Source organism: Pinus tabuliformis, chromosome 7 (genome assembly GCF_031772625.1).
Source record: "Pinus tabuliformis cultivar Carrire ecotype Pingquan chromosome 7, CPIR1, whole genome shotgun sequence".
NCBI classification, from domain to species: Eukaryota; Viridiplantae; Streptophyta; class Pinopsida; order Pinales; family Pinaceae; genus Pinus; species Pinus tabuliformis.
This window is the reverse complement of record NC_142293.1, coordinates 282,290,154-282,316,551: the sequence shown is the minus strand read 5'-3', so window position 1 is coordinate 282,316,551 and position 26,398 is coordinate 282,290,154. Positions and strand designations below refer to the sequence as shown.

Genomic DNA, 26,398 nt, shown 5'->3' with positions numbered 1-26,398 from the left:
ATATTTCCGAATATCGCCGATATATCGCCGATATTATCAACAGTGTATAGAACATTCTTACAACAGAGCAATCCACACTTCTATAGGAAAGTCCCCATTTGAGAATTTTTTGGATATTTTCCACCTTAACCATTGGACATTGTGTTGATTTGGGGTAGCATCGGATGTGCTCTAGCCATGAAAATTGGTGGAGAGGCTAAAGCACATGAGATCTCCAAGACCTAGAAATGGTTTGGGTAGATTCTACCCGATTAAGGAGATATTAAAATGATTAAGATTTTTTAATGGAGTTCCTAAGTCTAAACTTAAGAAAAATAAAATGTTAATGGGTATTAATATAAAACTGGTTTAGAAGGTTCTAAATGACATGGATCAAGCCAAATCTAATCTTAGTTGTTGATTAGAGATGTAATCTCGGCCGTTGAAGGACCAACAGGAAAAGTATAAGAGGGGGCTTGAGGGTCAGTTGGAGAATACACCAGAGTGATCAGTCATTCGATTTTCTAGAGCAGGGTTTGCTAAGAAAAGTCAAATCAGTGATCAGTTTACAGTGAGGGGCAATGAGTACTGGACAGAGGGGCAAAGATAGTGCCAAGAGACCAGCACAAAGGCAGACGCAGAAGCCATAGCAGGGCACGCAGAGGCTAGCGGAGACAGCGCAAAGGCCAGAAGGGCCTACATCATCCACGCAAAGGGTAGCAGGAGTGACGCAGAGGGTTGTAGAGGCTACGCAGTGCCTCAGAGGGCTGACGCAGAGGCCAGGAGGGCTGACACAGTGATTCAATTGCGCTGGAGAGGGTTTCGTGGGGTAGATTTTCTAAATATCTGCTTCCGAATAGAGAAGTATTACTGCAGGTTATTTTTCTCTGTCGGGTGAGCCAGTTTGGCACCCAGTTGTACTCAAGGATAGACTGCATAATAAAATAACCCTCAGAATTGCTACACCGGTTTTCCCAAGTTGGGTTTTTCTGGCGACGAGTTGTCCAAAAATAACGATGTCACTTGTGTGTTTGCTATTTCTTTTAGTTGTTGATCTATAGATGGTTGAGACTATATTGTATTTATTTCGATGTTTATGTGTTTAAATAACTTGTTTGTAATTAACAAGTAGGAGAAATAAACCAAAAGAATACAGATAAAATTTCTAACGAATAGACTTAGAAATTTCAACATGTTTCATATGGGCAGTAGGGAGGAATGAGGGAAGATCTTACAAGAGATACTTTGAGAGCTGACAGATTTATAGAGAAGATAAGGCAAATCCATCTACAGGTACAAGACTCATTGCAGAAATCGCTAGAGAAGCATAAGGCCAAGCATGATCTACACAAAACAAAGATATCATTCAAGGTGGGAGACAAGGTATGGCTACAGTTGAACAAAGGGAGGCTGCAGGGGCCTTGTAAGAAAATCAAGGCTCTGAGGTATGGTCCCTTTTAAATACTAGAAAATGTGGGTGATAATGTTTATCGATTCACTTTACCACCATATATGCGCATTTACTTAGTTGTGAATGTAGAGAATTTGAAACTCTATGACCCTTCCATGCTAGATCAAGAAGAGGAACAAATCCTACCTGAGGAACAATTCCTGCCTTCTATGGAGGATTTGGCACCAGATGCTCAGGCAGAGTTGGCAAGATATACAGTTTTGCAAAAGAGGTCCAAAACTACAAGAGAGGGGTCACATGCCCTATGGCAGATTGAGTTGAAGGGACAACTTCTAGGAAAATTTAAATGGTACACCAGAGAGGATGGAGGAAATTTTTCCTCACCTCATTAAGTAAAAGCTTTTGGGGACCAAAAGCCTCTCAAAATAGGGAGGTGTGATTCGAATTGGATCATTATATTGTTTTTCATCCATCTCGATGCATTCAGAGTGGAAAAAGTGGAGGAATCAGCTCATGGGACTGTTTTTACTGGCGGGACCCAGTTTGGCAAAACAAGATCTGAAACCTTCTGAGAGCGTTTTGAGGCATCAAATGACGTTTTTTAGGGATAAAACTTTTCCACTTTAGTGCCACACCATTTCATGTTGTTCTACACACAAAGATCTTTCCAATGGCGCAAGAAACACGTCAATTGGAGTTTATATGCAAAAGTTATGCACTCAGAAGTTGACCTTCCTATTTTTACATCTATAATTTGGGAGGATGTTGCGTCAACCCCCATTATTCATGGAAAATGGTCTAGCCATGTGTTTGTGACTCTAGAAGAGTCTATTTCTTAACTCTAGTTAAGAGTTGATGTAGTCAAACTTAACCACAAGTAGGCTATCGGGTTGTGTTATAACTGGGCCAGTAGGAGGAAGAGGCATTCCATTCTTTCGAGAGCATTTTGTTCCATAGCTGAGGAAAGATAGCCAAGAGAAATAGGAGGTAGAGCACACAGGGAGGATTTGTGCACTATAGCAGCCCACAGGCCACAGGATTTACTTTGTACCTGCAGCAGTATTTCCAAACAAAGAAAGAGAGCAACGCGACCTCACCTTCTAGCTAGGTTTTCTCCTGAAAGGGTTTCCCAGAGCATATTTTGTGTCTTGTGTGTGTGTGTGTGTGTGAGCTTATTTTGTTGTTCTCTATTTTTCTGCATAATGTTCATTCGCATGCATGCACTAATTACAGTTAAACCTACAAATCTTAAGGTTTAATAAAATTGTAATAGTGTAGAATCTTAGATTTTTAATATAATATTTTAGGTTTGTTGTGACGAACTGTCCATTGGAATATCCATGACATTTTACGGATCACTGCCCCATTAAATACTTCAAAATGGTAGCATACAAGTCTTCCTCCCTGCATCAAGACTTCTCCCTTAGCATACCCACTCGTAGCTGTCTCCACTTGAAAGGGTTGTTGCGAGTTTGGTAATGCTAGAACTAGTACTTGACTGATCTTCTTCTTTAGCTCCTCGAAAGCCCTTTGCTGACCCTTCCCCACTGGAAATACTTGCCACATGTTGTTATTGCGTGAAGCGGCTACCACTAAAAAGGAGGCCACAAATTTCCTCAAGTATTGTGTTGCCCCAATGAAACTCCTAACCTCGGAAACATTAGTAAGCATCGGCCATTTCATGATGGCCTCCATCTTGGAAGGATCTATCTTCAGCTCTCCTCTGCCTATCACATACCCCAGATACACCAAAAATTGTTGTGTAAAATCACACTTCTTGAGATTTGCTAGTAGTTGGTGCTTCTGTAATGTCTCCAACACCTGTGTCAAATGTGAGATGTGATCCTCCCGGGTGACACTGTAGACCAATATATCATCCAAATAGACAATAACAAATGAATCTATAAAAGGGCGCAATACATCATTCATTAATCTCATAAACGTAGTTGGTGCATCACATAACCCAAATGGCATGGCTAACCACTCATACAAACCTCCACGAACCAATAAGTTGCCCATCATTAAAGGGGCATTATATCATCATTATTAAGATTGTAAATAAAGCTTGTTAAGTGGGCCATGTCAAAGAAAGAAAAGAAAAAGGAAAAATTGGGAGCTTGGAAAAGCAAAGGCAAGGGAACATAACTCAGGCATTTAAGCACTCCCTCTACCAAAGCACTCGTGGACAATGGTTTACATAACCTAGTATAAGACTCTGACACATTTCATGAAGTAAACCTTGAGCCATAACACTTATCATTTGAAAGGGCCAGCCTAGGAACTGTTCTTCCCCTTAGGATTGGAAGCACCTAATAAGGTCATACGATCACTTGGGACACCCTTTGGAGGAATAAATGCACCTTCTACCTTGATGATGATGATGTGAGACTTTTGGAGAATGACGTACGCTTTGTGTTGAAAAGTGTAACTAGGTTCGGTCTTCATAATGACATGTAATTGTGACTTTTGTAAATGATGTAATGAAGAAAATAAAATTATTATTGTAAGCCTTGCTTCATGGTTTCATGAGCAAGTGATTTTATTTTTAGATGGCTCCCATTGAGAGCCTTAGGATTGGTCATTAAAAGTCAAAGAGTCTATGTCATGTATGAAGAGCCCTTCTTGGGCATGTAACAAATGTATTTGAGTTAATAGGACTGTCTAGAAGCTCTCCAACGACAAGCACTAGCTCTCTTCCTCATGTCGGCTCCAAGTTAAAACAAAGATCATGTCGACCTTACCTTATGGAGGCACAATGTTAAAATTGGCAACTAGGGCCAAACTCCATGTGGGTCTTCTTATTTATGACAACAGATATTTTTCTTGGATTCCTCTCATCGAGAGGTGTAGGATTGATCTAAAGATCATCCGATTCCGACATGTATTCATAGAGATACGAATTTATTTGTGTTATGCGACAATTCGTCAAAGGTTGGCCAGCAACCAAATTACCCCAACCTATCCTCAACGTTTTATTATTAATAGAAGAGGACTTCAAGTCATTTTGACACTCATCTCTTGTGATCTCACTCTCCACTCGTTTGGGTTTTGGTGGAAGGTGAGGTCTAAAGGATAGCCCTATACGCATTCCTAAAGGAGGAGACATAGCCGCAGTCTTGGAGGTGCCCTAGCTGCAGTTAAACGTGCCCTAGCCGCAGTCAAGGAGGAGGCCTAATTAGCAGTGAAGTGCAAGCCCTAAACGCTGTCAAGAGAAGGTTTTATATACACTGTCTAAGGGAGCTTCAACGCAGATCAAAGGAGGCCCTAATTCTCTGTCCTAGAGGGAGAACTAGCCACAGTAAAGGAGGCCCTAATTCTCTGTCCTAGAGGGAGACCTAGCTGCAGTAAAGGAGGCCTATTCACAGCTGAAGGAGAAGCTCTCTTACGCTGTCCTAAATACCCTAGCTGCAGGTCATGAAGGGACCTTAACTCGCAGTCACAAGAGACCCTCAAATGCAGCAAAAGGAGATCCAAATCCACAGTTAAGGGTGACCCTTATTCGCTGTTCAAAGAGGCCCTTATACACTGTACTAAGGTGCCCTAAATCCGCAGTCTATTGAGCCCTAATTCACAGCTAGAGAGTGATCCTATTCCGCAGCAACTTGACCCTAATACGCAGCTACAGGAGGAGACATATGCTGGTCAAAGGCAGTCCTAACAGCAGTCATAAGAAGGCTTAGTTGCAGTCCAGAAGGAGGCCTAATACGCAACCTAACTGCAGTCACCTAGCCGCTGTCATGATGAATGATAAATCCATATTGTTGTAGGTGACAGCGTGGACTGTGTTGGGCATGATCAAGCTGTTCTTGATCTCAGTTTGCTGGACAGAAGAATCTGCTGTAAAGAGGAGCCTAAGTCTGGTTGCTTAAGGGTTGATTGAGGCACTAATTGAGGAGACCTAAGTCTCAGTCCACTGCTGGGCTAGGCTGCAGGCCATAGCCAGCAGTTGGAGGCATTTAAGTGCTGTGTTCAGAAGTATAACAGCCCCTCAAGGCAGCGTACAGGAGGAACTGTATGAAGGCTAACCGCAGTCAATAGGTGGATTGTTGGATATGTTTAGGGTGTTGTGGCACTCAGAGCTTGTGCCCTAACCAGTGATCAGGTTTGCCAAGATATGCTTTAGTCCTTACATCATATATAAGGTGCCAGATGGGCAGCCTTGAAGTAGTAAAGGAAGAAGAATTTTATGGAATGAAAGCTTCAGTATTTTGGGTAATTGGTTGAGCTGTTCTATGCCTATCATCTGCTACATATCTTCAGTCCTTGGTACCAGAATTCCATCCTCATTGTGTCATCTTCATGGTGAAGATCTCTGATGTCTGATCTCCTATTTTGGCAAGTCAAGTATTGACTTCAAATGTATTTGGTCATTAAAAGTCAAAGAGTCTATGTCATGTATGAAGAGCCCTTCTTGGGCATGTAGGAAATGTATTTGAGTTAAAAGGACTGTCTAGAAGCTCTCCAACGACAAGCACTAGCTCTCTTCCTCATGTTGGCTTCAAGTTAAAACAAAGATCATGTCGACCTTACCTTACGGAGTCACAATGATTCACAGGGCTCGTGTCGGCTCATTTATGTAAGTCAACCATTATTTATACTAGGTAAAGGCACTTCGCATAAAGAGTTCAGAAGTTCGATGTCTCTGAGTCTTTCGGATCATAGTCACAGAATTCCGATCAAGGCATAGCAGGGGCTCGGACTTGGGAATAGAGATGGAATTTGGAATTCGTGTAATGACCCACTTATAGTAAATTAAAATTTATGAAATTAAATAAAATTAAATAAATTAAAATTAAATCATTAAAATAAATAAATAAACTTCATTTCAAATTGAGATATTCAAATAAAATAAAATCAGATTTTGTTTATAAAAATCAACACGTATCATAATTTGGACACGGAGATGGAGGTAGTCCGTAAATGGAGACTTATAAGAAGGAAAGGACGGTTGGAGGCAGGGGGAGAAACAGGAGGAAAATTTGTACACAGAGTTTATCATCAAGAACAATTGAGCCTTGCTTGTTCTGAAGTTTCTGGGCACGGGGGAACAGTTTGCATCTATTGAGAAGCACACTAGACTAAGTATCCAGGTTGTACTCGGTTTGGCTGGGTGGTTTCAATATTTTGGTAATGGGAGCGATCTGGAGAAGTTTTGAAGCATCTTCATCCGCAGCAGACCAGGTAAGTACTTCTCATCGAATCAATCAATTAGATATACGAAGTTTTGTATAAATTTTGAACAGGTTCATAAGGTTTCATACTCTGTTCAGGATAGATGGCTCTTTAAAACTCCTTTACAATCTTTACAGTTTCAGTCAATCTTTATAGTTTCATTAATGGCTCTTACATTTGGTATCAGAGCACGGTTCAAACTCTCGGATCTGTTAAGTCTGTTAAAGATATGGGTGCCTGATTTAAAAATCTCTAAAAACAAAGAATAAAGAGCCAAAAGTCTGTGGCAATATATTAAGGAAAATCAGAGTTCACTCGGAAAATATACAGTCCTTAAAATGAACTCTGTCTAAAAGAAGAGTGCATTATTAATCAAGTTAGCTAAAAATTTGAATAACTAATTCATTGACGGCCTTCCCTCATCAGTGAGCTAATTCAAATCCTTGTCCAATGATTCAAAACCATCGACAGCAACTTCTGAGCATGGGTGCAATATGGTTAGATGACAATCTTCCTTTTTGTCATCCCTATCTCACTTGGTGTTCACAGAACTTATATTTTCTTGACTGTAGAGTTTATCTTCTTGGATTCTTTAGCTTCAATCCGAGCGTGTAAGCATCACCTTCTTATAGACATCGGAGGTAACTTATGGGAGCGAACTCCTTAGATGCTATTAGGCTCATTAATATTCGTGGTTGCTGCCATCAGCACTACTATATGATCTAGTAACTGCTCATGATAAAAAAAAATTAGGATCACCTAATGTGAGAGATCCAAAATATTCTTCACACCAGTGCTCAACATATAAAACAGAAGTGAAATATGAAGCACATCGTATTGCAGTTTTTCCGCTAGAAGATAGTCAATCTGTTACCAGTAGACCTATGTAAATTTGCATTGAAAGTAATTCGTTGGCTGCTGCTTTGGCCACCACATTGGACATAATTAAATTCAGGAGAAGAATCCAAGGTGAGGGAGTTGCAGACCTGTGACGAAAGCTTATTCTCTTTTCCTTCGACAAATCATTTGACGTGCTTATTCTTTGTTCCTTCGACAAATCATTTGACATTTAACTGTTTGAGGTGCCCCGGTTGATAGGGCACATAGGATACTCATTCTAGGATTATTTGGGCAGATTTCTAATATAAGCGGAAGGAATTTAGGGGGTAAAAATGCAAGTAATCAATACGCTCTAGCAGCTAGACGCGTTTCCAAAGATCAATGAGGATTTCTACAGCAGGACTCTATCTGGTGGTGTCATTACATTCGTCTCCTCCATTGTGATGGTCCTGCTTTTCTTCTCCAAATTTTATAAATAGCAAGTGGCGTAGTGACCAGATCAAGAATCAGTATGATGGATGTAGAAAGACTGAGGGATTAATGGGATTGTTTATCCAGGAATTGGTTAGTATGTTTTGCTTGTGAGGAGTTGTATGGGACCAAAGAGGCTTTTGCAGAGGCTTGAATAGTAACCTACTATAGTTAATAGATACTGGAAACAGAGATCAGTAAGGGGTGACAGAATCAGAAACTATAGAAGAGTGGATGAAAATGCAGAAGCATTTCAGAGGGCAGAGATGCAAATAAAGAGAAGGAATGGTGACAAATCTCTTCCTGTTGCCATCATCATCATAGCCGAAATGAAATTTCTCACACAATTTATGGAATATAACAAAGTCTTGGGTGCCAGAGAGTTCTGCTGCACCGCGAGATTGAAAGATCACACGTTAGCTTCAATTACTCGCACCATTTTCCAAGCAATAAGGCAAAGTAGTGAAGGTGGATGTGTTATGTTTCTACAGCAATGCGGGCCACCGAAAATTTATTGTGTACGGTGTCAAGTATCCAGTTAAAAAACTAAGCGTTGAGCCACGGGAAATATCATAAAACAACCAGACCCCAATCACCTCCATAAAATATGCCAGCGTGTTATTATGTAGACACGCGTACCAAACCTGGATTATTGTGGCCAAGGAAATAATTTTATTAAGGTTCAGGTGTCAAATATGTAAGTAACCACTGTGAATAAGAATGATGTTAACGTGGTAATGTTATAAGCCATATATGATATATTATATCGTAAATATATCATACGATATATATCCAACCATATCCAGCATTAAACTTACCATATCAAAATATGCAATATTTATGTCATATGATAACCGTGTAGAAAGCGGAAGGGTTGGGCAAAGGTTTGAACCACCGACCTTCCAAAAATTATTATATAAAACGTGCCACCTCCGCACTTGTGGCTCCGATGTTGCTGACATGTATTAACTCCGCACCATATGGACTGTCATAACTATGCTTAAAGGGAGATGACAGGAAGGATGAGATGGTAAAATAGACGGCTTTAATTTAATTCATGACACTACCATGTCTCGAGGCCGAGGCCGAGTTGTGACTTGCGGTTTTACCCCGTTCCGAGGCCAAGTTGTGACTTGTCGTTTTACCTCGTTCTAAGGTCGTGTTGTCATGTGCCATTCAGACAGTGCCAAAATCTTAAATTTTATTATTTGTAGGAGATTCCGAGCCAAAATTGTAATGATTTGTGGGCATGGATAAAGTATAATGGAAAGTGACTTTATATGTCTTCGAATAAACAGATGTATATGGACAAGAGAGGAAAAGGTGCTTCTATAGCAAAGTGAGGCATAAATTTAAAACAACCATGGAAATACATGTTGAATGTTATATTAGTAATATAGACACTAGAGGTACAATGGAAAGGTACGAAGGATCTAGCGAATTGGACTCTTTAGAGGTCATGGCAGGATCCAAATACCACAATAATACCTATGAGCTAGTGAATTTGTAGAACAAATATTAAAGCTAGTACAAGTAGTCATAAGTAATATTATGGAAAAATAAGAAGCAAGAAAAGGTCATAAAGCTACATATTTTCTGTTGTAAACAAAAACATAGGAACTCAATTAAATTTAAGCACAGCTTATCATCCTGAAACTGATGGGCAAACAGAAAGGGTAAATCAAGTACTTGAAGTTATGTTGAGGATGTATGTTATGGATCAGCGATCGCACTGGGAAAAGTATTTATCCTTAGTCGAATTTGCATACAATAACAGTTATCACAGTTCAATCGGAATGCCTCCATTTGAAGCATTATACGGCAGACCTTGCAGAACACCGTTAAATAGGGACAAATTAGAAGATCGAGTGATAGTGGGGCTAGAATTAATCCAAGAAATGGAAGAGCAAGTAAAACAAATTAGGCAACGGTTAAAAGAAGCACGGGATAGACAAAAGAGTTATGTTGATGCTCACAGAACTGATAGGAAGTATGAAGTAGGGGATCAGGTTTTCATCTGCATCAAACCGAATAAAAGCACTATTCGATTCAAAAAGGGGACAGTTGTTACCCCGATTTATTGGACCATTTAAAGTCATGGAAAGAGTTGGACCTGTCGCCTATCGTCTTGCACTGCCACCTCACTTGCATAAAGTTCATAATGTATTTCATGTATATGTATTAAGACATTACATAGCTGACCAATCTCATAACCTTCAATGGAAGGAACTGCAGGTATCAGACGAAGGAATCATATCGGTCGAACCATTACGTATATTGGAACGTAGGGTTCGACAGCTCAGGAATCGTCTGGTAGACCAAGTTAAGGTCCAGTGGGACAAGTATAGTCCTGGATCAGCTACTTGGGAAGATACGGAGATCATATGTCAAAAATACCCCAACTTGTGTCAATTTTGAAGAACTTTAAACCATGTTTTGTATATATTTATTTTACTTTAAATCAGAAACTCAGAACCATTTTAGAATGACCATATATAAACATGAACTTTTATGACATGATATCTGTTTAATTCCGCTAGTACATGGATACCAAGACGGAATATGTTATTGATCTTACTCAATTATAGTTATCAGGGTAAAGTTTAAATATTTGAGTAATTTTGCTGCTGATGAAAATTAAGATATTATAATTTTGTTTCATTTATGCATATCAATATGATTGATGAGATAGAAATCAAAGAATGATTACATTTTAATATGAAAACTAATGACATGAATAGAATATGGCAAAGTATGTTATACTGTTGTTAACATGTATGAATTATACATAAGCTATTTGTTCTTGAATATGTTAACGTACATTTTATAAATGCATGGACAAGTGTTTATGATTGCAGATAATATCCGTTACCAAAATGACCACGTGATGACAGAAACTTCAGAACAATTAAGGCTCAAAGAGCTTCCATGATAGGGTATTAACCCTGATTCTACTGGGAGGGGTGGAGGTGTTGCCCACTGTTTATCCTCCGAACCCTGGAGTCATGGGAGGACTGTGCGAGTCACGCTCCCCTAGACATGTGATGATGACTGCCGAATGCCCTACTAGGGATCAGGTCAGTATAGCCGACGTTGTCATCCTTGGAGTTTATGAATGGTTAGGTCAGTATCATTGACGCCATGGCATACTCTAGTAGAGGACGGATAGGATGGAAGCGGAAGAGATTAGGAAGGATAAGATAATTATAGAATAGCTGAAAACCAACTGAAGCAGAACATGGATATTATAGTTGTAAAATATTAAAAATATTAAAGAAAACAAATTCAATTTTGTAATATAAAGACCTATAAGTATATACTCATAATAATCATTAATATATTTTAGAAACCCTAACTTCGAGACGAAGTTTTTGGAATGAGGGATGTATGTAATGACCCACTTATAGTAAATTAAAATTTATGAAATTAAATAAAATTAATTAAATTATAAATTATAAATTAAATAAATTAAAATTAAATTATTAAAATAAATAAATAAACTTTATTTCAAATTAAGCTATTCAAATAAAATAAAATCAGATTTTGTTTATAAAAATCAACACGTATCATAATTTGGACACGGAGATGGAGGAAGTCAGTAAATGGAGACTTATAAGAAGGAAGGGATGGTTGGAGGTAGGGGGGAGAAACAGGAGGAAAATTTGTACACAGAGTTTATCATCAGAAACAATTGAGCCTTGCTTGTTTTGAAGTTTCTGAGCACGACGGAACAGTTTGCATCTATTGAGAAGCATATTGGACTGAGTATCTAGGTTGTACTCGGTTTGGCTAGGTGGTTTCGATCTTTTGGTAACGGGAGCGATCTGGAGAAGTTCTTAAGCATCTTCATCCGCAGCAGACTAGGTAAGTACTTCTCATCGAATCAATCAATTAGATATACGAAGTTTTGTATAAATTTAGAACAGGTTCATAAGGTTTCATACTCTGTTCAGGATAGATGGCTCTTTAAAACTCCTTTACAATCTTTACACTTTCAGTCAATCTTTATAGTTTCAGTAATGGCTCTTTAAATTAGTTCAGCTCTTACAATTCAGATCCCTCTAAAGTCTATATCACAATGGCAGTGAGAAAGGGTAAGACACAAGCTCAGATTCCTCTATGAAGAATAGTGAACAGAAGTCGAACATCTCTGTGATTCAAATGGAGTTGACAGTGATGAAATTCAGACTCCTAGCACAGTCACACAGATCTCTGTGTTGATGGATAGTTTCAGATGTCATATCACAATATACAGTTTGGACTAAGCAGAAGTGATAGGGTTTTTGTTTAGGGAAAAATTCAGATCTCCACAATTAAATAAGTTTTGATACGTCTCTAGAATTTCAGGTAGACAGTGATAGTGATGATGTATCTATACCACAAATAGATGATGAATAGAAGCCACGGTTTGGTGATGTGAAAGAGTTTCCCTTAAGAGATGTATTGCAGTGTCTTGCTAATACTGTAGTTAGGACATTTTTGTGACAAGACAGTAATATGGTACAATGCCATCTCAAGTGTGTCAACTGAAAGAAGATGATCTCAATGCGTAAGAGGAACCGAAAGGAGGAAGGTGAAGGCAATGGAGAGAGCTAGTATCTTGATCTTGGAAGCGGCTAATAGGTCAAGGGTCTCGGTCTTGGTATTCATCAATTGGAATCTCTATAAAAAGAATTTGTGTGGGTTTTCCTCTCAAAGAGTGAGAGGTTTTGGCCCTGGCTCATAGCCTACATGCTATGTCTCTTGTCTATTTATGTTCATGCACTAGTTACTGTTTGATGAAGAAGAACACTAATAATCTAACGTGAAGAAGATTCTAATCTAAACAAGTAAAAAGCATTCACAAGCAGTCACTAATAGAAGAGAAATCACCTAATACTAATGCCCTAGATTTCTCAACACTTTGAAGGGCTATTTTGGGGATGTATCACCTCATTTGGATGGAAAAGCATGACTTATGGGATAAGACATATCACTTTGAGATATTCATTGCACCTTTCATGAAGAGGCACACCTTTTGGATGATGACATCACCTTTTTAGGACAGTAGACTCACATGTTTGGGGCACTTGAGGCTTATTTTCAAGATATTTCATCAAATTTTGACTATCTTTGGGGATCATCCTGATGACCTATCCACCTTGTATCATGTGTTTCTTTGGGGCTTTTAGGTCTAAATTAAGGAAAATCCACTTGGCTACCCTCATATAAATAGGGGAGTCGATTGTCTCACTTGGATTATTACAACTCTTCATTAGTGATATTTTCTCCAATATGCAATGCATGCCTAGGTGAGAAACTTTCCTGGGTGGATCTTGTGATGTGATGCAATCTCTTTTTATGGATGCTTATTGTGGATCTTATGATCTGATGCGACCTCTTTTTATGGACGCTTACAGTGTATCTTGGATGATGCATGCTAAAGTAAGTTTATTTGCTCTATATTAGTTTTATGTTCCATGGAATGTACGTTATTGTATTAAGTTAGTTCATTTAGTAATTGCTTCATCATCCCTTAATGAGCTAAACCCTTCATCCAAGTACCTAAGGAATAGAGGTAGGTTTCTTCTTTCCCTTAATCGTCCAAAAAATTGAGAACCTAAATTGCAAACCCTAAGGTAAGTTAATTTATTTTTCATAGTTTTGTTTGGATTTAACATCACTCCAAAAGAAACCCTTAAATAGTTTGTATCCTTGACTCCATTTGTCCTAGATTGAGAAGGCACTAGTCTATCTCATTTGTGGCATTCTTTTAAAACCCTAAACATGTTTCTTATTGTTTTATAGTAAATTAGGTTTAAATTACAACAAAATCTTTTCTTTTTGGCATTTAATCACTTGGTGTATGCCCTAGGGTTAAGTTTTGTTGAGAAGTGCATTAGACAAGCTAATTCAAAGTTTTTCATGCATTTTTCAACTATTTCTAGCACTAATGTCATACTTTATTTGTTATTATATGACCCATCAAAATGTGTTGTGATTTCGTCCTTAGTTTAATCTTAAATTTAGCCTTAATTCCATAAAAAATTTGTACAATTCTAAAGACTAAATTTGTTGTTGTTATAAACCATTGTTTTGCTATAATTTGTTAGCATTAAAACCCTAGTTTATAATTGCTTTGAGCTTTTTTTGAATGGGTATCTTCGAGTAATGTATTTGAGACTTCTTAGGCTAATTGTAGCCTTTAGATTGGAATATAGGTCCTTCGATCCCAAGTCTAGAACTTACTCCTTCATCCACTAGAAACCCTCATTTCTCATATAGTTATCTAGTGGATTTATGTTGTAGGATCCTTAGGAGGGATTTAGCTTCAGACATTTAGGTCACTTAATCCTTAATCCCTACCAAGTAAGCCTCCATCGTGTTGGATTGTGTCCTTCACTAAAGAAAGGGAGTAGTTGTTGAGGTGGCAGTGGTGACACTACCATGTGTTATACATTGTTTAGGTCACCTAGTGAGGATTTGCACTAGGTGCTAGATTTTGTTGTAACAACGCGCTTATCTTGGAGGGCGCACATGTGGATAGAGTCATAGACACTCGCTATTTTGAGGATATCACATTGTCAATCCCTCAAACAAAGGAGGCACCCCACTATCTAGCTCTTTTTGAAGATAATTGATAGCTACATCCTCTATTTTACTATTTTTTGACTTTTTATCAGAGTTATTTCTTTGCAATCTTCATTGTATTTGTTTCCTTGGATATTTATTTGTAACCTTTTAGAGGAAAGTGTGGATCTCAACAAACTCATAGCTACTTTTAGTAAACATTTTATTTAGAGGATTATTTTATGGATATTTCTAGAATGACTAATGGATCTAGGAAAACAAATAATTGTTTATTGTAAAGGGAGATAGACTTATAATTATTTGTTATCATAAACCCATTAGTTGTTCTAGAAATATCCATAAAATAACCCCATCAACAAAATGCTTACTAAAAGTAGCTATGAGTTTGTTGAGATCCACAACTTCCTCTAAGAGGTTACAAATAAATATCCAAGGAAACAAATACAATGAAGATTTCAAAGAACTAACTCTAATAGACAAGTCAACAAATAGTAAAATAGTGGAGCTCATTATCAATTATCTTTAAAAAGTGCTAGATAGTGGGGTGCCTGCTTTGTTTGAAGGATTGATAATGTGATATCCTCAAAATAGCAAGTGTCTATACTCATGTGCGCCCTCCAAGATATAACTTTATGACTTTAGGATATTAATGTTCACTTTTTGTCAAGGCAAGCTATCCCACATTCATAAGTGGAAATGATTTGTTTAGGGAACAATGATATATAAGGAGGTAAAGTCCATTGTAACAAATGCACCAGTTATTTATTGATAATATCATATGAAGTTATTGTGAGTATCTTTCTTTGAGCTATGTGACTCAACACTATGTCCAGTTTCAAAATTAAGTGATCTAGTTCATTTTTGTAATAATATAACTGAAGTTTCAATAGATCAGAATAGGTGACCTGGAACATAATAATACTATATGCAGTTGTCTATAATGCGACTTTTTGAAAGCTTTTCCGGTAGGTTTTTCCGGTCAAAATCCGGCAGAAATTTATTGGAATCACAAGTTTGATAGCTAGTTTCTGCACAATCAAAGCGTCCCAGGGGTTTTCTAGGGTGTTGAATCCAAATATGCAGTTAAAAAACTATTTTAACCGCAACAAATCAAGATTTAACCTCAATTTCTTCCGCCGGATTCCATCACCGGAATCTCCAAAAAGTCGCATTATAGACAACTCCATACTATATCACCTAATAAAGGAGTACAGGCTCATATTGAAAGGCTTCACATCAAATAACTTGATAAAGAATATATTATTTAAGAGAATAATCAATTGGGAGATCTCCCAAATTTAAAAAACAATTTATAATAAAAAGCTAATGTTCCAGTATTTTTCTAACCTACTGCATGGTCCCGGAGTATATACTATTCTTCTACAATTATAATTTTCAGATATTGTCTCAGAAAATAACCAATGCAATATTATTCTGCGTAAGACTGTCACTTGCAAATATGTACTACTAGCTACCTGAATGGTATTATGCAACTTTCTTCTTAGAAGCTCTCCTTCATGTAATTGATGCTCAGATTCTGTAAGTCGACACTGCAAGGCCTCAATTTTTGACTTGCAACCAGTTTCTTCCTGTTTTAGGTGTGCAAGAGAAGCATTTGCCATCTGTGCTTGAAAGAATGAAAAGAATGAAGGAAATTTAATTCTGATTAAAAGGCTCGTTAAAAGATCTTTAAAACTAAATAAACAATATTAATCACTCCTGAAATGAAAGGTAAAAGCCGCAAATAAAATCCATTAAACAAAGAATAAATCAATCTTTTGAACTCTTGCTTTTGCTTCAGACAATTTTGGACAAACCTGCAATTTCTCATTTGCTATATCAAGCTGCTGATGGAGGGAGTTGATCTCTTCCCTTTGATGCAAATAACTTTCCTGAAGGTATTCATGATTAGGCAATGATATATTTCAAAATGGATTCTAAAAATATTCTTGTGGCTTGATTCAGAACTGGGAGGCTATAATTGATTTAGATGCTAACATTTTTTGTGGATTCAGCTCCAGCTTCACAAGAAAACTTCAGAGATCACATAAAATATATTGTAATATACTCATGCAATTGAATATTTCTTTACCTCAAGTGCTATAGCTTTCCTAGTAAGGATCTCTATTTCACATTCTGACTTTCCAGTGCAGTCCCTAAACCGTGCATTTCCTTCCTTCAGTGCCTGGATTTGACCCCTACAATGAGTCCTTTCTTCTAACGTACATTGAAGTTCTGCACGCACCCTCTCCAGCCTCTCAATCAAGGAAGCTCTCTGTTTAATCCCTTCAAGCGCTGATTCCTGCAAGAGAGAAAGCGAAGGGGGAAAGGATTTATAGATTGGCAATTTGATTTCAGCAATGTATAAATGAAGTAATTCTTGCCACAGCATACACATGCAATTTGACACCTGCAAAGCCTAAAACTTAACAGGAAAATAACATAAAACAACAATAAACAAGCAATTAAAAAATAACATTAATTAGGACTTTTTCCTTTGAAGATGCAATGAGTCAAGAGGATGTGCACACAAAGGAGAGAGGCTGTATGAGATGGATAAGTGCAAGAGGTCATACAGCAGATAAGCAGCAGGACCGTACAGATGTAGGTAGGGAGGTGTACAGTATACTGATGAAGAGAAACATATGCCACAAGGGTTTCAAGGACCAATGGGGAGCTGGTTTTTGACAGTGGTAGAAACATTGTGGAGCTAAAGAATATTTACCAGCATTGAGTAAAGTCATAGGATTGTTCTCAAGAGCACATAACGTAAAAGTGCTTTGATAATAATGGACCCATGAGAACCATAATGAGATCATTGAACCCTAAATTTACAAGGATTTGGGCTTCCAACTCAAGTAAGACCAAGAAGGATTGGCCGCCGCTTCCTTCAATAGGAAATGTTGTTGCTATTGAAATTTGATGACTAAAAAAAAGTTTCCTGCAATCCCAACCCGATGTTAATTTCACCTTATCACTCCCATTCAGTTAAATGTCCTTTCCCATAAACATACATTCAACATATAGAATTATGGAAATGAAATTTTCAGATTAAAACGAATGTTCCACCAAGGTTCCAGAACGAGGGGGCGAGGGAGCGAGAATACGCGGGAGCGGCCTATGCAAAAGCTCCCCACCAATTTTTAGGAAACATGGGGGGACGTCAGGGTCTTAAAAACTTATAAATATAAAATATAATATATAAATTGAGTCCACTATGACAATTGGGTTTGAATTGAAAAGCTTCAAAGCATGATCATTGATATGAATATCATTATCTAATATCATATAAATTTAAAATTCTAATTTATAATCATACATCATACATTATGATTAAAGTTTAAACCATATTGATGTTCCACTTCCTACTATGAACATTGAATATTGACATAAAATTATAAAAGTCAAGTCTGATACATCATACATCAAGAGTCAAAATTTTATAGAATTATAAAAGACTAAAGTCAAGTTTGATACATCAAGAGTCAAAATTTTATAGAGTCATAATAACATAAGAACATCAACATATCAAAAGATAAACGAGCATAATTTTGCTCAAGCCTCAAGGTAATGCCCCGCTAGTCTCTGCATCCAACTGCAGCATGAATAAATCAGGATCAACCATATCACCATCTGAATTTGAATCACTAGCATTCTCAAACATCCTAAGTGGCACACCAACCAACCCCATCTGTCTCTCATCAAGTCTCTCCTACATATCTACCTGTGCATCATCCTCTGGATCAACATCCCATCGTGTCGCTAGTCCCTTCAAATACTCAGGTGTCTTCCTATGCTGAAGACGTAGGGCACTGTGCACAACAACTAACTTCTCCGCTCTTTTAGAGATAAGCTTGTTCATCTTGATAAAGTGGATGAAGCTATATGTGGACCAATTCCTCTCTACTGCAGAGGAACTAGGAACATCTTGCGAATGGAGTGAGGGGCCAAGGCGAATAATGAATTAAATTTATAAAAAAATGAATTGAAACCCTAAAGTATTAAAACTAATGTTAAATTTTAATTATAAACAAAAGTTTATTTAAAAAATCGGGCTCTTCAACCCCCCACGTCCCCCTTTTCGGAAACGACCCCTTAGCACAAGGAAACAACCCCCTGGCACATCCCCCTACGTACCCTGTTTTTTGGAAGTGTGGGGAAACGACCGCTTCTCGTCCCCAAGTCCCCGGAGCGCGGGGGAGCTAGGAAACTAGACCCCTAGGGGCAAGGGTGAGTCCCCGTGGAACACTGATTAAAACACATGGGACTGTCAACACATGCTGAAAATAAATATGGACATAACCAAACCAGCAACACACATAAAAATACACACAGATTTTTGGTCAACTTAGACCCAGGTAAAACCCCTTCAATCTTCTCCGGGGAAAACCTGTTAAAGAGCTCTTCAAATTTATTTATCTTTCAAGTTCAAAAAAACACATTTGCATACAAAACAAAACAGCAAAATACAACTTATCTCTTCAGCCCAAAACTCCTTGAAAACAATGCCAACTTTGTCTTAATTTTTGTGCCCACTTGAAGCTGAAAATATGCACTGTACGGATACGACTGTACGGACTGTATGGATTTCTGTACTTCTGTATAGATATATTTTTTTCAAAAACTTCTCTCGAACGGCACGCAACTCACAGCGTTCAATGTTGTTAGCACTGTAACTTTTGTTGTCTTCTATGCCTTGATTTCCATGCCCAACTTTGCCCAGAAATCACTCCTTCAGCTTGCTGCAACAAATTTCTCCTTCAGAACTTTTCTCCAGCTCTCAGCCTCCTTTCTCCAATCTGCTCATGAAGAATGAATGCAGTCTCTCTTTTCTTTTCCCCCTTTTGTTTCCCTAAATGACTTTTACGCAACCCTAACATCTAATGGCTCAGATTCATTTAGATCAAGGGATGAGAATAAATGTGCATTTAATTCTCACTTTCTATTTTTTAACTCACCCATTAAATAAAGTACCCACATTGTACTTTATGTCTAAAGTCACTTTTCACTTTATAATTTAACATTGACTTTACCACTTATAAAGTCACTTTCACTTTATAAAGTCACACTTAGGAAAAGAATTATTTTGGACACTTTTCCCTAGGTAGAGACTAACCCATGGGAAACCACTTGTCCAAGGTACATTAAAAATCAACACTCCCTCTTACCGAGGAAAGTGTTTCTCACCACACCCATTTTGTCCCTAAAATGGACATGCTTGCCTCTTGGCAAGGACTTCATGAGAACATCGGCCACCTGCTCATCTGTTGATATATACTCCAGCTTCACTACCCCCTTCTAAACATAGTCCCTGATGAAATGATATCTGATGTCAATGTGTTTTGACCTGTCATGAAACATTGGATTCTCCGTGAGTTTAATGCAACTCTGATTATCACAGTGGATAATCGTTGGTCTCAACTCCTGATCAAATAGCCATACAACAACTTGTGAAGCCAAATGGCCTCACAACTAGCCTGACTAGCAGCCATATACTCAGCCTCAGAAGAGCTCAAAGCAACTGAATTTTTCTTTCGACTGAACCATGACACAACTACCAAACCCAATCCGAAGCAACACCCTGAAGTGCTTTTCCTGTCAGAAGCACAGTCCACCCAATTTGAATCTGTGTAACCTACCAACCTCACTCCATCTCCCCGCCTATAGTCCAGACCATAATCAACAGTCCCCTGCACATAGCGAAGAATGTGCTTTGCAGCTACCCAGTGCACCTTTCTGGGCTCAACCATGAACTGGCTAAGTGTGTTCACTACAAAGCATATATCTGGCCTAGTGTTGACCAGATACATCAAGGACCCAATAAGCTTCCTATACAATGTGGGATCCACCAAACTAGAATCTAAAGCATGAAGCTTCTTCCAATTGGTGATGATAGGTGTAGACATGGGTCTACGGTCTGCCATGTGAAATCTGCTCAACATATCCACAACATACTGCCCCTGCCCCAGAAAGATGTGCCACTCCTCCTGCCCCACCTCAAGCCCCTAAAGGTAATGCATCAGCCCAATTTCCTTCATCTCGAACTCCATAGCAAGATCCTCCTTGCAACCACTAATAGGTCTACCGCACCTCAAGCCCCTAAAGGTAATGCATCAGCCCAATTTCCTTCATCTCGAACTCCATAGCAAGATCCTCCTTGCAACCACTAATCAGTCTATCTGCCCCAGTGATGAACAAGTCATCAACATACAACACAAGAATGAGCGGATCATCCCCTACAACAATGTAGTATAGGTTTGGATCTGCATCACTCTTCGTGAAACCCATCTGCTGCAAGTAAGTATCAATCCTCAAATACCAAGCTCTCAGAGCTTGCTTAAGTCCGTAGAGTGCTGGCCTCAATCAACATACATGTGTCTCTTGCCCAAGTACCTCAAAGCCCTGTGGCTGCTCAACATACACCTCCTCCTCTATAACTCCATTTAGAAATGTGGTCTTCACATCCATCTGATGGATCTGCCAACCCATTTCTGCAACAATAGAAATAAGGGACCGGATAGAAGCGTACCAAGCTACGGCAGCGAAGGTCTCACCATAGTCAACTCCCTCTATCCGTGAGAACCCTCTAGCCACAAACCTCGCCTTGAACTTCTCAATGCTTCCATCCGCAACATGTTTGATCTTGTAGAGCCACCTAGAAGTCACAACTAACTTGCCCTCAGGGCTAGGCACCACTTCCCAGACATTATTCTTAATGATAGAGGCATACTCCTCCACCATAGCCTCTCTCCATACCTCCTGGCTGGCAGCCTCCTCATAGCTAGTAGGTTCAAAGTCAACAATGCTCGAAGCCTTGGCTACATAACTGCAAAACCGCTCAGGTGGCACACTCTCCCTATTCACCCTCTTCGGAGGACCAACAGAATCCGCTTCCTTCAAGGTGCCTTGAAGCCACTTGAGCCTCCTCTTCCCTGAAGAAGCTTCCCCATAGGGAACCTCATCCTCTGCCCCCCAGTTTTGTGAATCTGAAGGTCTGCCAACTGACCCTAGTGTGCTTGTACCAGCACTTGTCCTCGAACAACCTGTACTAGCACCTCTACCTGTGTCACCTGAAGTGCCATGTGAATTTTGTACCAGTGGACTCCCTAAGGAAGTGCTCTATGAACTCGCCATTGGTGCCCCAGGTGTCACTGACACTGAAGTACCTCCTGTACAAGTCAATCCAGAACCCTGAGATCCTACTCCCTGTACCTGACCTCCCTGCTAAGGAGAAGTCTGTGACAGTCTCTCATCATACTCTTGTTGACCACTACTGGTCAACTACCCATGCAGTCCACCTCCTTTCTGTTGGCAGAGAGGGGTAGCTCCTGAGCGACATGTCCGTGCCAGCCTACAGTCATCGACAGCTTGATCATTTTTGTTGTAAACCCAGTCTGCATGTTTGAATTGTAAATAATCTAAGCAGATCAGAGTCATGTATGTAAAGTTGCCTAGGTGGACCTAACTTTCTAATGATGATCTGCGTCCCGTGAGGTTTTTAGTCTCACCGATCCATGGATCGGCAGAGTTTTCCTTCAAACCCGACCCCAAAGCCGGGATGCATTTTGTTATTAGGACTTTAGGAGAATCCTAGCGTGTTAATCTGCTAGATTATAGTTGTGTCGCAGAACTGGGTGGTTTATGAGGGTCTATGTTAAAGTGGGTTCGTCCCCTTAAGATGTAAATTGTAAAAGTCATGATGTAATGTGTCTTGAGGGTTGAGAAATGTTTAAATCCCCTCATGAGTCCTAGGTCCTAGGTCCTAGGGGATGTTTCCAACGGTTTGGTTCAAATGATCCATTTAGAAAATAAATAAAATATTAAAATAAAATAAAATAAAATAAATAAATAAATAAATAAAAAATAAAAAATAAAAATAATAATAATAATAATAATAATAATAAAAAATTCATAAAACAAAGCAAAAACCCTAAATAATAAAATAATAATATTTTTTGTGAACACATGCAAAATATCATTTTTAAATAAAATCGACGGATGAGATCAAGAGATGTCTTGATCCTCATCAACTGTCGAGATCAGTTCTACATGGATCACCCAAAACTAGCCGTTGGGATCATTTCCTTCTTATAGGGTCTTAGGGGGTCATTTTACAGTTTTATCTGATCTGTGAGTCTGTACTGAGAAAGCTCTCTTGTAAACCTGATTTTCTGATTAATAAAAAGACTTTGGGGTTCAAAACTGGCTGGTGTTACTCTCTGGAATTGCTGTGAGGTTTTCATTTTTTCTGCATATTTCAGTTTTCAGCAGTAAATAATAGCTGGTTTTCAGAGCATTGTGGGTACAGGTATCTTGCTCATGTGCTAGGGTTTGAATGTTGTAGGTTTTTTTTTTGGAATAATGGCAGGTATCTCCATTATTCCTTGAATTCTAGCAGCATTTCTTGCCCTCTTTGCTGATGTTTGCTTGAAGTGTGCAGGAAACCTTTAAGTGCAGGGTATTTGTGGGCGTTTGGAGAAGTTTTGGGCTGAACCAGCCGACTCCCACAGGCTTTTCTGTGCAGAGCCCAGCTGATTGTGCCCTGGGTTAATCCTTTTTTAAAGTTTATTTCATGATTTACATTGAGAAATTTTCTTTCTGCTCACAGTAAAGTTCAAATTTCTGATAGATTGAAAATATGACTGCAATTATTGCTAAATTCGGCTGTGTCAGAGCTGTAAATTTCTGTAACTTTTGGTAAATTTTGAAGGGTTTCACTTTAAACTCTTGCATATATCGGTGAGCCCCTTTTTTTGCAAGATTACTTGCGTTTTCTGAATCAAGATACATCATTATTCACGGGTGGCTGTTTTATCATATGCGTGGGCTATTTGAGAGCTGAGCCCTGCAAAACCCATCAGATCTAAATATCAACGTTTCTCTTGTGGCAAGTTATGTGGCTGTAGCAGGGGTCAAACACTGAAATTTGAAGGGGACAACACCAGTAAACTACACTACGGATATCGTACAAGGAGCTGGTCATTGTATTGAAGTTTACTGCGCTGTCTTGTATACCAGGTTCCATTGTTTCCTTACTGCTGTAGCCTCTGTCAATAAATATGAAATGATTGTGTAAGTTCCAGCTTGATGTTAATGCATTATATTTCCATGTCAATGCCAATTTCTGAGCACAATATTATCTATAAATTGCTGATTTGAGGTCTGGTTTACATTCTTGGCACTGTATGTACACTTGAGACAAAACATCACAAGTTACACCTACAGAAATGTGCCATCGAACTAATTGACAAAACACACCAGTGACAAGTCCAACCAAAACTCAGTAATTTATTGGGAAATCTAAGGAAAATCTGTGTGCAGCTGCGTTGAAACGATTTATTGCTGCCGCCGTCAACTGTGTATGAAACCCTATCGTGCCCATTTGCTGTTTGCGTGTATCAGGTAAGTACCAAGCCGTCTTTGCTGCTATCACCCTCTGCCTGTCGTATTCATATGACTGTGCATTTCAAATTCGTTTTCCAAGCAAGCATTGGGTTATGTATGTCGTTTAAACCTGCAAGAAAAACTGGCCATAGCTTAGCCGTCGTGTAAACGTCCCACTGTTTGCAGTCTTCAGGTATCGCATTTCTGAAATCGTTTTCGCTGGGTTGTCGTAGGGTCTTCACAATAATCCCGTCTCATTTTCGATTGCCATAGATTTGCTGAGTCGCATTTCTCTGCCGCAGTCTTGATTCACGTCGGCCAGGTCACGATATCCCCTTGCGTGTTTTCTCCTTTCGTTTGGTAGGTTTTTCGATTTGTTTGGGCATGAAATGCGTGGTCACGTCTTAGACTAGGGTTAGCTTGTGCAGATTTACGCATATGTGACCATTGCCTATAGTTTTGTTTTGTTTGCCATTTAAATTTTTTAGGATTTAGGACTTCAAATTTATTTTTATTTTTTTTATAGTTTAAAGTTTTATTAAAGTTTTGTTATGACAATCAAATAAAAAAAAAAAAAAAAGAAGGGGAAGAAAATAAAAGATAGCTTAGTTTTAGAGTTATTCTCTTAGATTTCTTTAGATTTCTTTTATTTTTTATTTTTTTAGATTTTGTTAAATATAAAAAATATTAAAAGAATAAAAAATATTTTTATTTTGTTTAGTTTTTTTTTTAAATTTAGATTTTAAATTTATTTTTTTTAAGGTTATAGAGACTTTAAAATTTTAGATTAAATTTTTTTTTTTTTTTTTTTACTTAGGTTTTCAAAAAAAAATAAATAAATAAAAAAAAAAAAATTGTGGAAAATTTATTTTGCCAGTTTCAGCCTTTTTATGCATGCTGTATCTTTCACGCTGAGATTTGAGCACGAAATTGATATCTGGTTTCTCTGTTGTTTGAAGCAATTTATTTCTTTTAGTTTGCTGGATATCGTTGTTTGAAGAGCGTTGTGGTTTTACTGAATATTTAAAGCATTGCTCTCTTTATCTGATGATTGCTGGCCGTGGTTCATGTTCTTCGATCATCTAGCTAGTAATCATTTAGATCTCTTAAGGCACTGGTCTGCTCAATTCATCGAATCATTTTAGTGCTTATTTCAATCGTGCATCTCGTCTCCCAGCCCAACTGCTTGGCAGTTGGCCTCAATCTTTTCCCAGGGACTACCCCCCTTAGCCGTAGGAGATAGGCTTAAACGGAGGGACCGGGGATCAGAGTGACAGCCCCCGGTCTGAGCGTTGTCGTGCCAATCCGCGCGACAACATTTTTTTGGCGCCGTTGCCGGGGATAGAGTTTTTCTGTCCTTGGTCCTTGTTTTTCAAGCTTTTCCGTGCTTAGCTTCTTGTTCAAGTGGCGACTCCACTTCCCATATTATCTGCAAGAGTGTACACTAGAAGACATCCGGGCAGTCTGTGCAACCCCACTCCGGATCCTGAAAAGGTTTACAGGGTGCGATCACACAAACTCGCTTCTCATGCACTCCTTACAAGTCTTGGACAAGAAGCCCTTTCTGACGTTCATCTGCTCTTTAGGGGTCAAGTTAGGCGCAACACCATGAGTCTGTTTGCCCCTTGTGATTTTTCTAACATTCCTGGAGCCCCCAATGATATTCCATCTGTTGGGATAGACAAATTGCCTAGCTTTCATGGAGATAATGCCATTACTGTTAATTCCCATTTGCGAGATTTCAACATATGGATGGCTAAGTATGCTAGATCTCCTGATTTTGACCATGAAGATGTCAGGATGACTCTTTTCATCTTGACTCTAGGAGGTGATGCTCATGACTGGTTTACAGAAAAACCTCCTAATTCTTTTGACTCTTTACAATCAATCATTAATTCGTTTAGAGAAAAATTTGGAGATAAGAGAGAGGGAAGACATCTTGTAAGAGCTCTTACTCTGATGAAAAAGAGAGAAGACGAAACTGTTGAAGAATTTAATAGAAGGTTTAATGGTATCATTAGAGAATTACCTCAGGACTATAAACCTTCAGATAAAACTCTCCAAGATTTTTATATCGATGCCTTTGGTCCTGAACCATCTTATGAGTTAAGGCGTGCCAAACTTACTGATTATCGTGATTGCCAAGCCTTAGCGGTAGAACTTGAAAAGGACAAGGCAGCTTCTGGGAAGTCTGAAATCCCAGGCTTTGATAGGGCTGCTACGAAATTAAAGGAACCTAAGGGAAAAGCAGCCCAGGAGCCTGAAAATGAACTTGTTCTCAAATTGCTTCAGAAAATTGAAACCATGGAAATTAATCATAACAAGGAGATAAACACTTTGCAGAATAGGTTAATTCAAATGGAAAGAGCGCAACCGCAAAATTTTCAGCCTCGAAATAATAATAACAGAAATAGTAACTGGCAAAGAAAGGGTCAATCTAGTGAGCAGAGGCCCCCTAATCCGCTTACCAATCTGGTGGATGATGCTCCTCCTTACTGTCGTGCTTGTGCTGATTTTCACGAAGAATCCTCTTGTCTTATTATCAGAAGACTTTTCGATAATGGAATGTTT

General features: G+C 38.6%; 1 protein-coding gene across 4 annotated transcripts in view; it reads right to left on the bottom strand.

The window, feature by feature from the left end:
• LOC149246969 (kinesin-like protein KIN-14D) overlaps positions 1-26,398 on the bottom strand; it is a 369,530-nt gene that overhangs the window by 191,073 nt on the left and 152,059 nt on the right. For all 4 annotated transcript variants that reach the window (XM_089458071.1, XM_089458072.1, XM_089458070.1 and 1 more), the window contains 3 exons: positions 16,536-16,745; positions 16,261-16,335; positions 15,919-16,065 (listed from right to left, as the gene is read on the bottom strand). In XM_089458071.1, the coding sequence (XP_089314197.1) occupies positions 15,919-16,065; positions 16,261-16,335; positions 16,536-16,745 (432 nt within the window). The remainder of the gene's footprint in view (positions 1-15,918; positions 16,066-16,260; positions 16,336-16,535; positions 16,746-26,398) is intronic.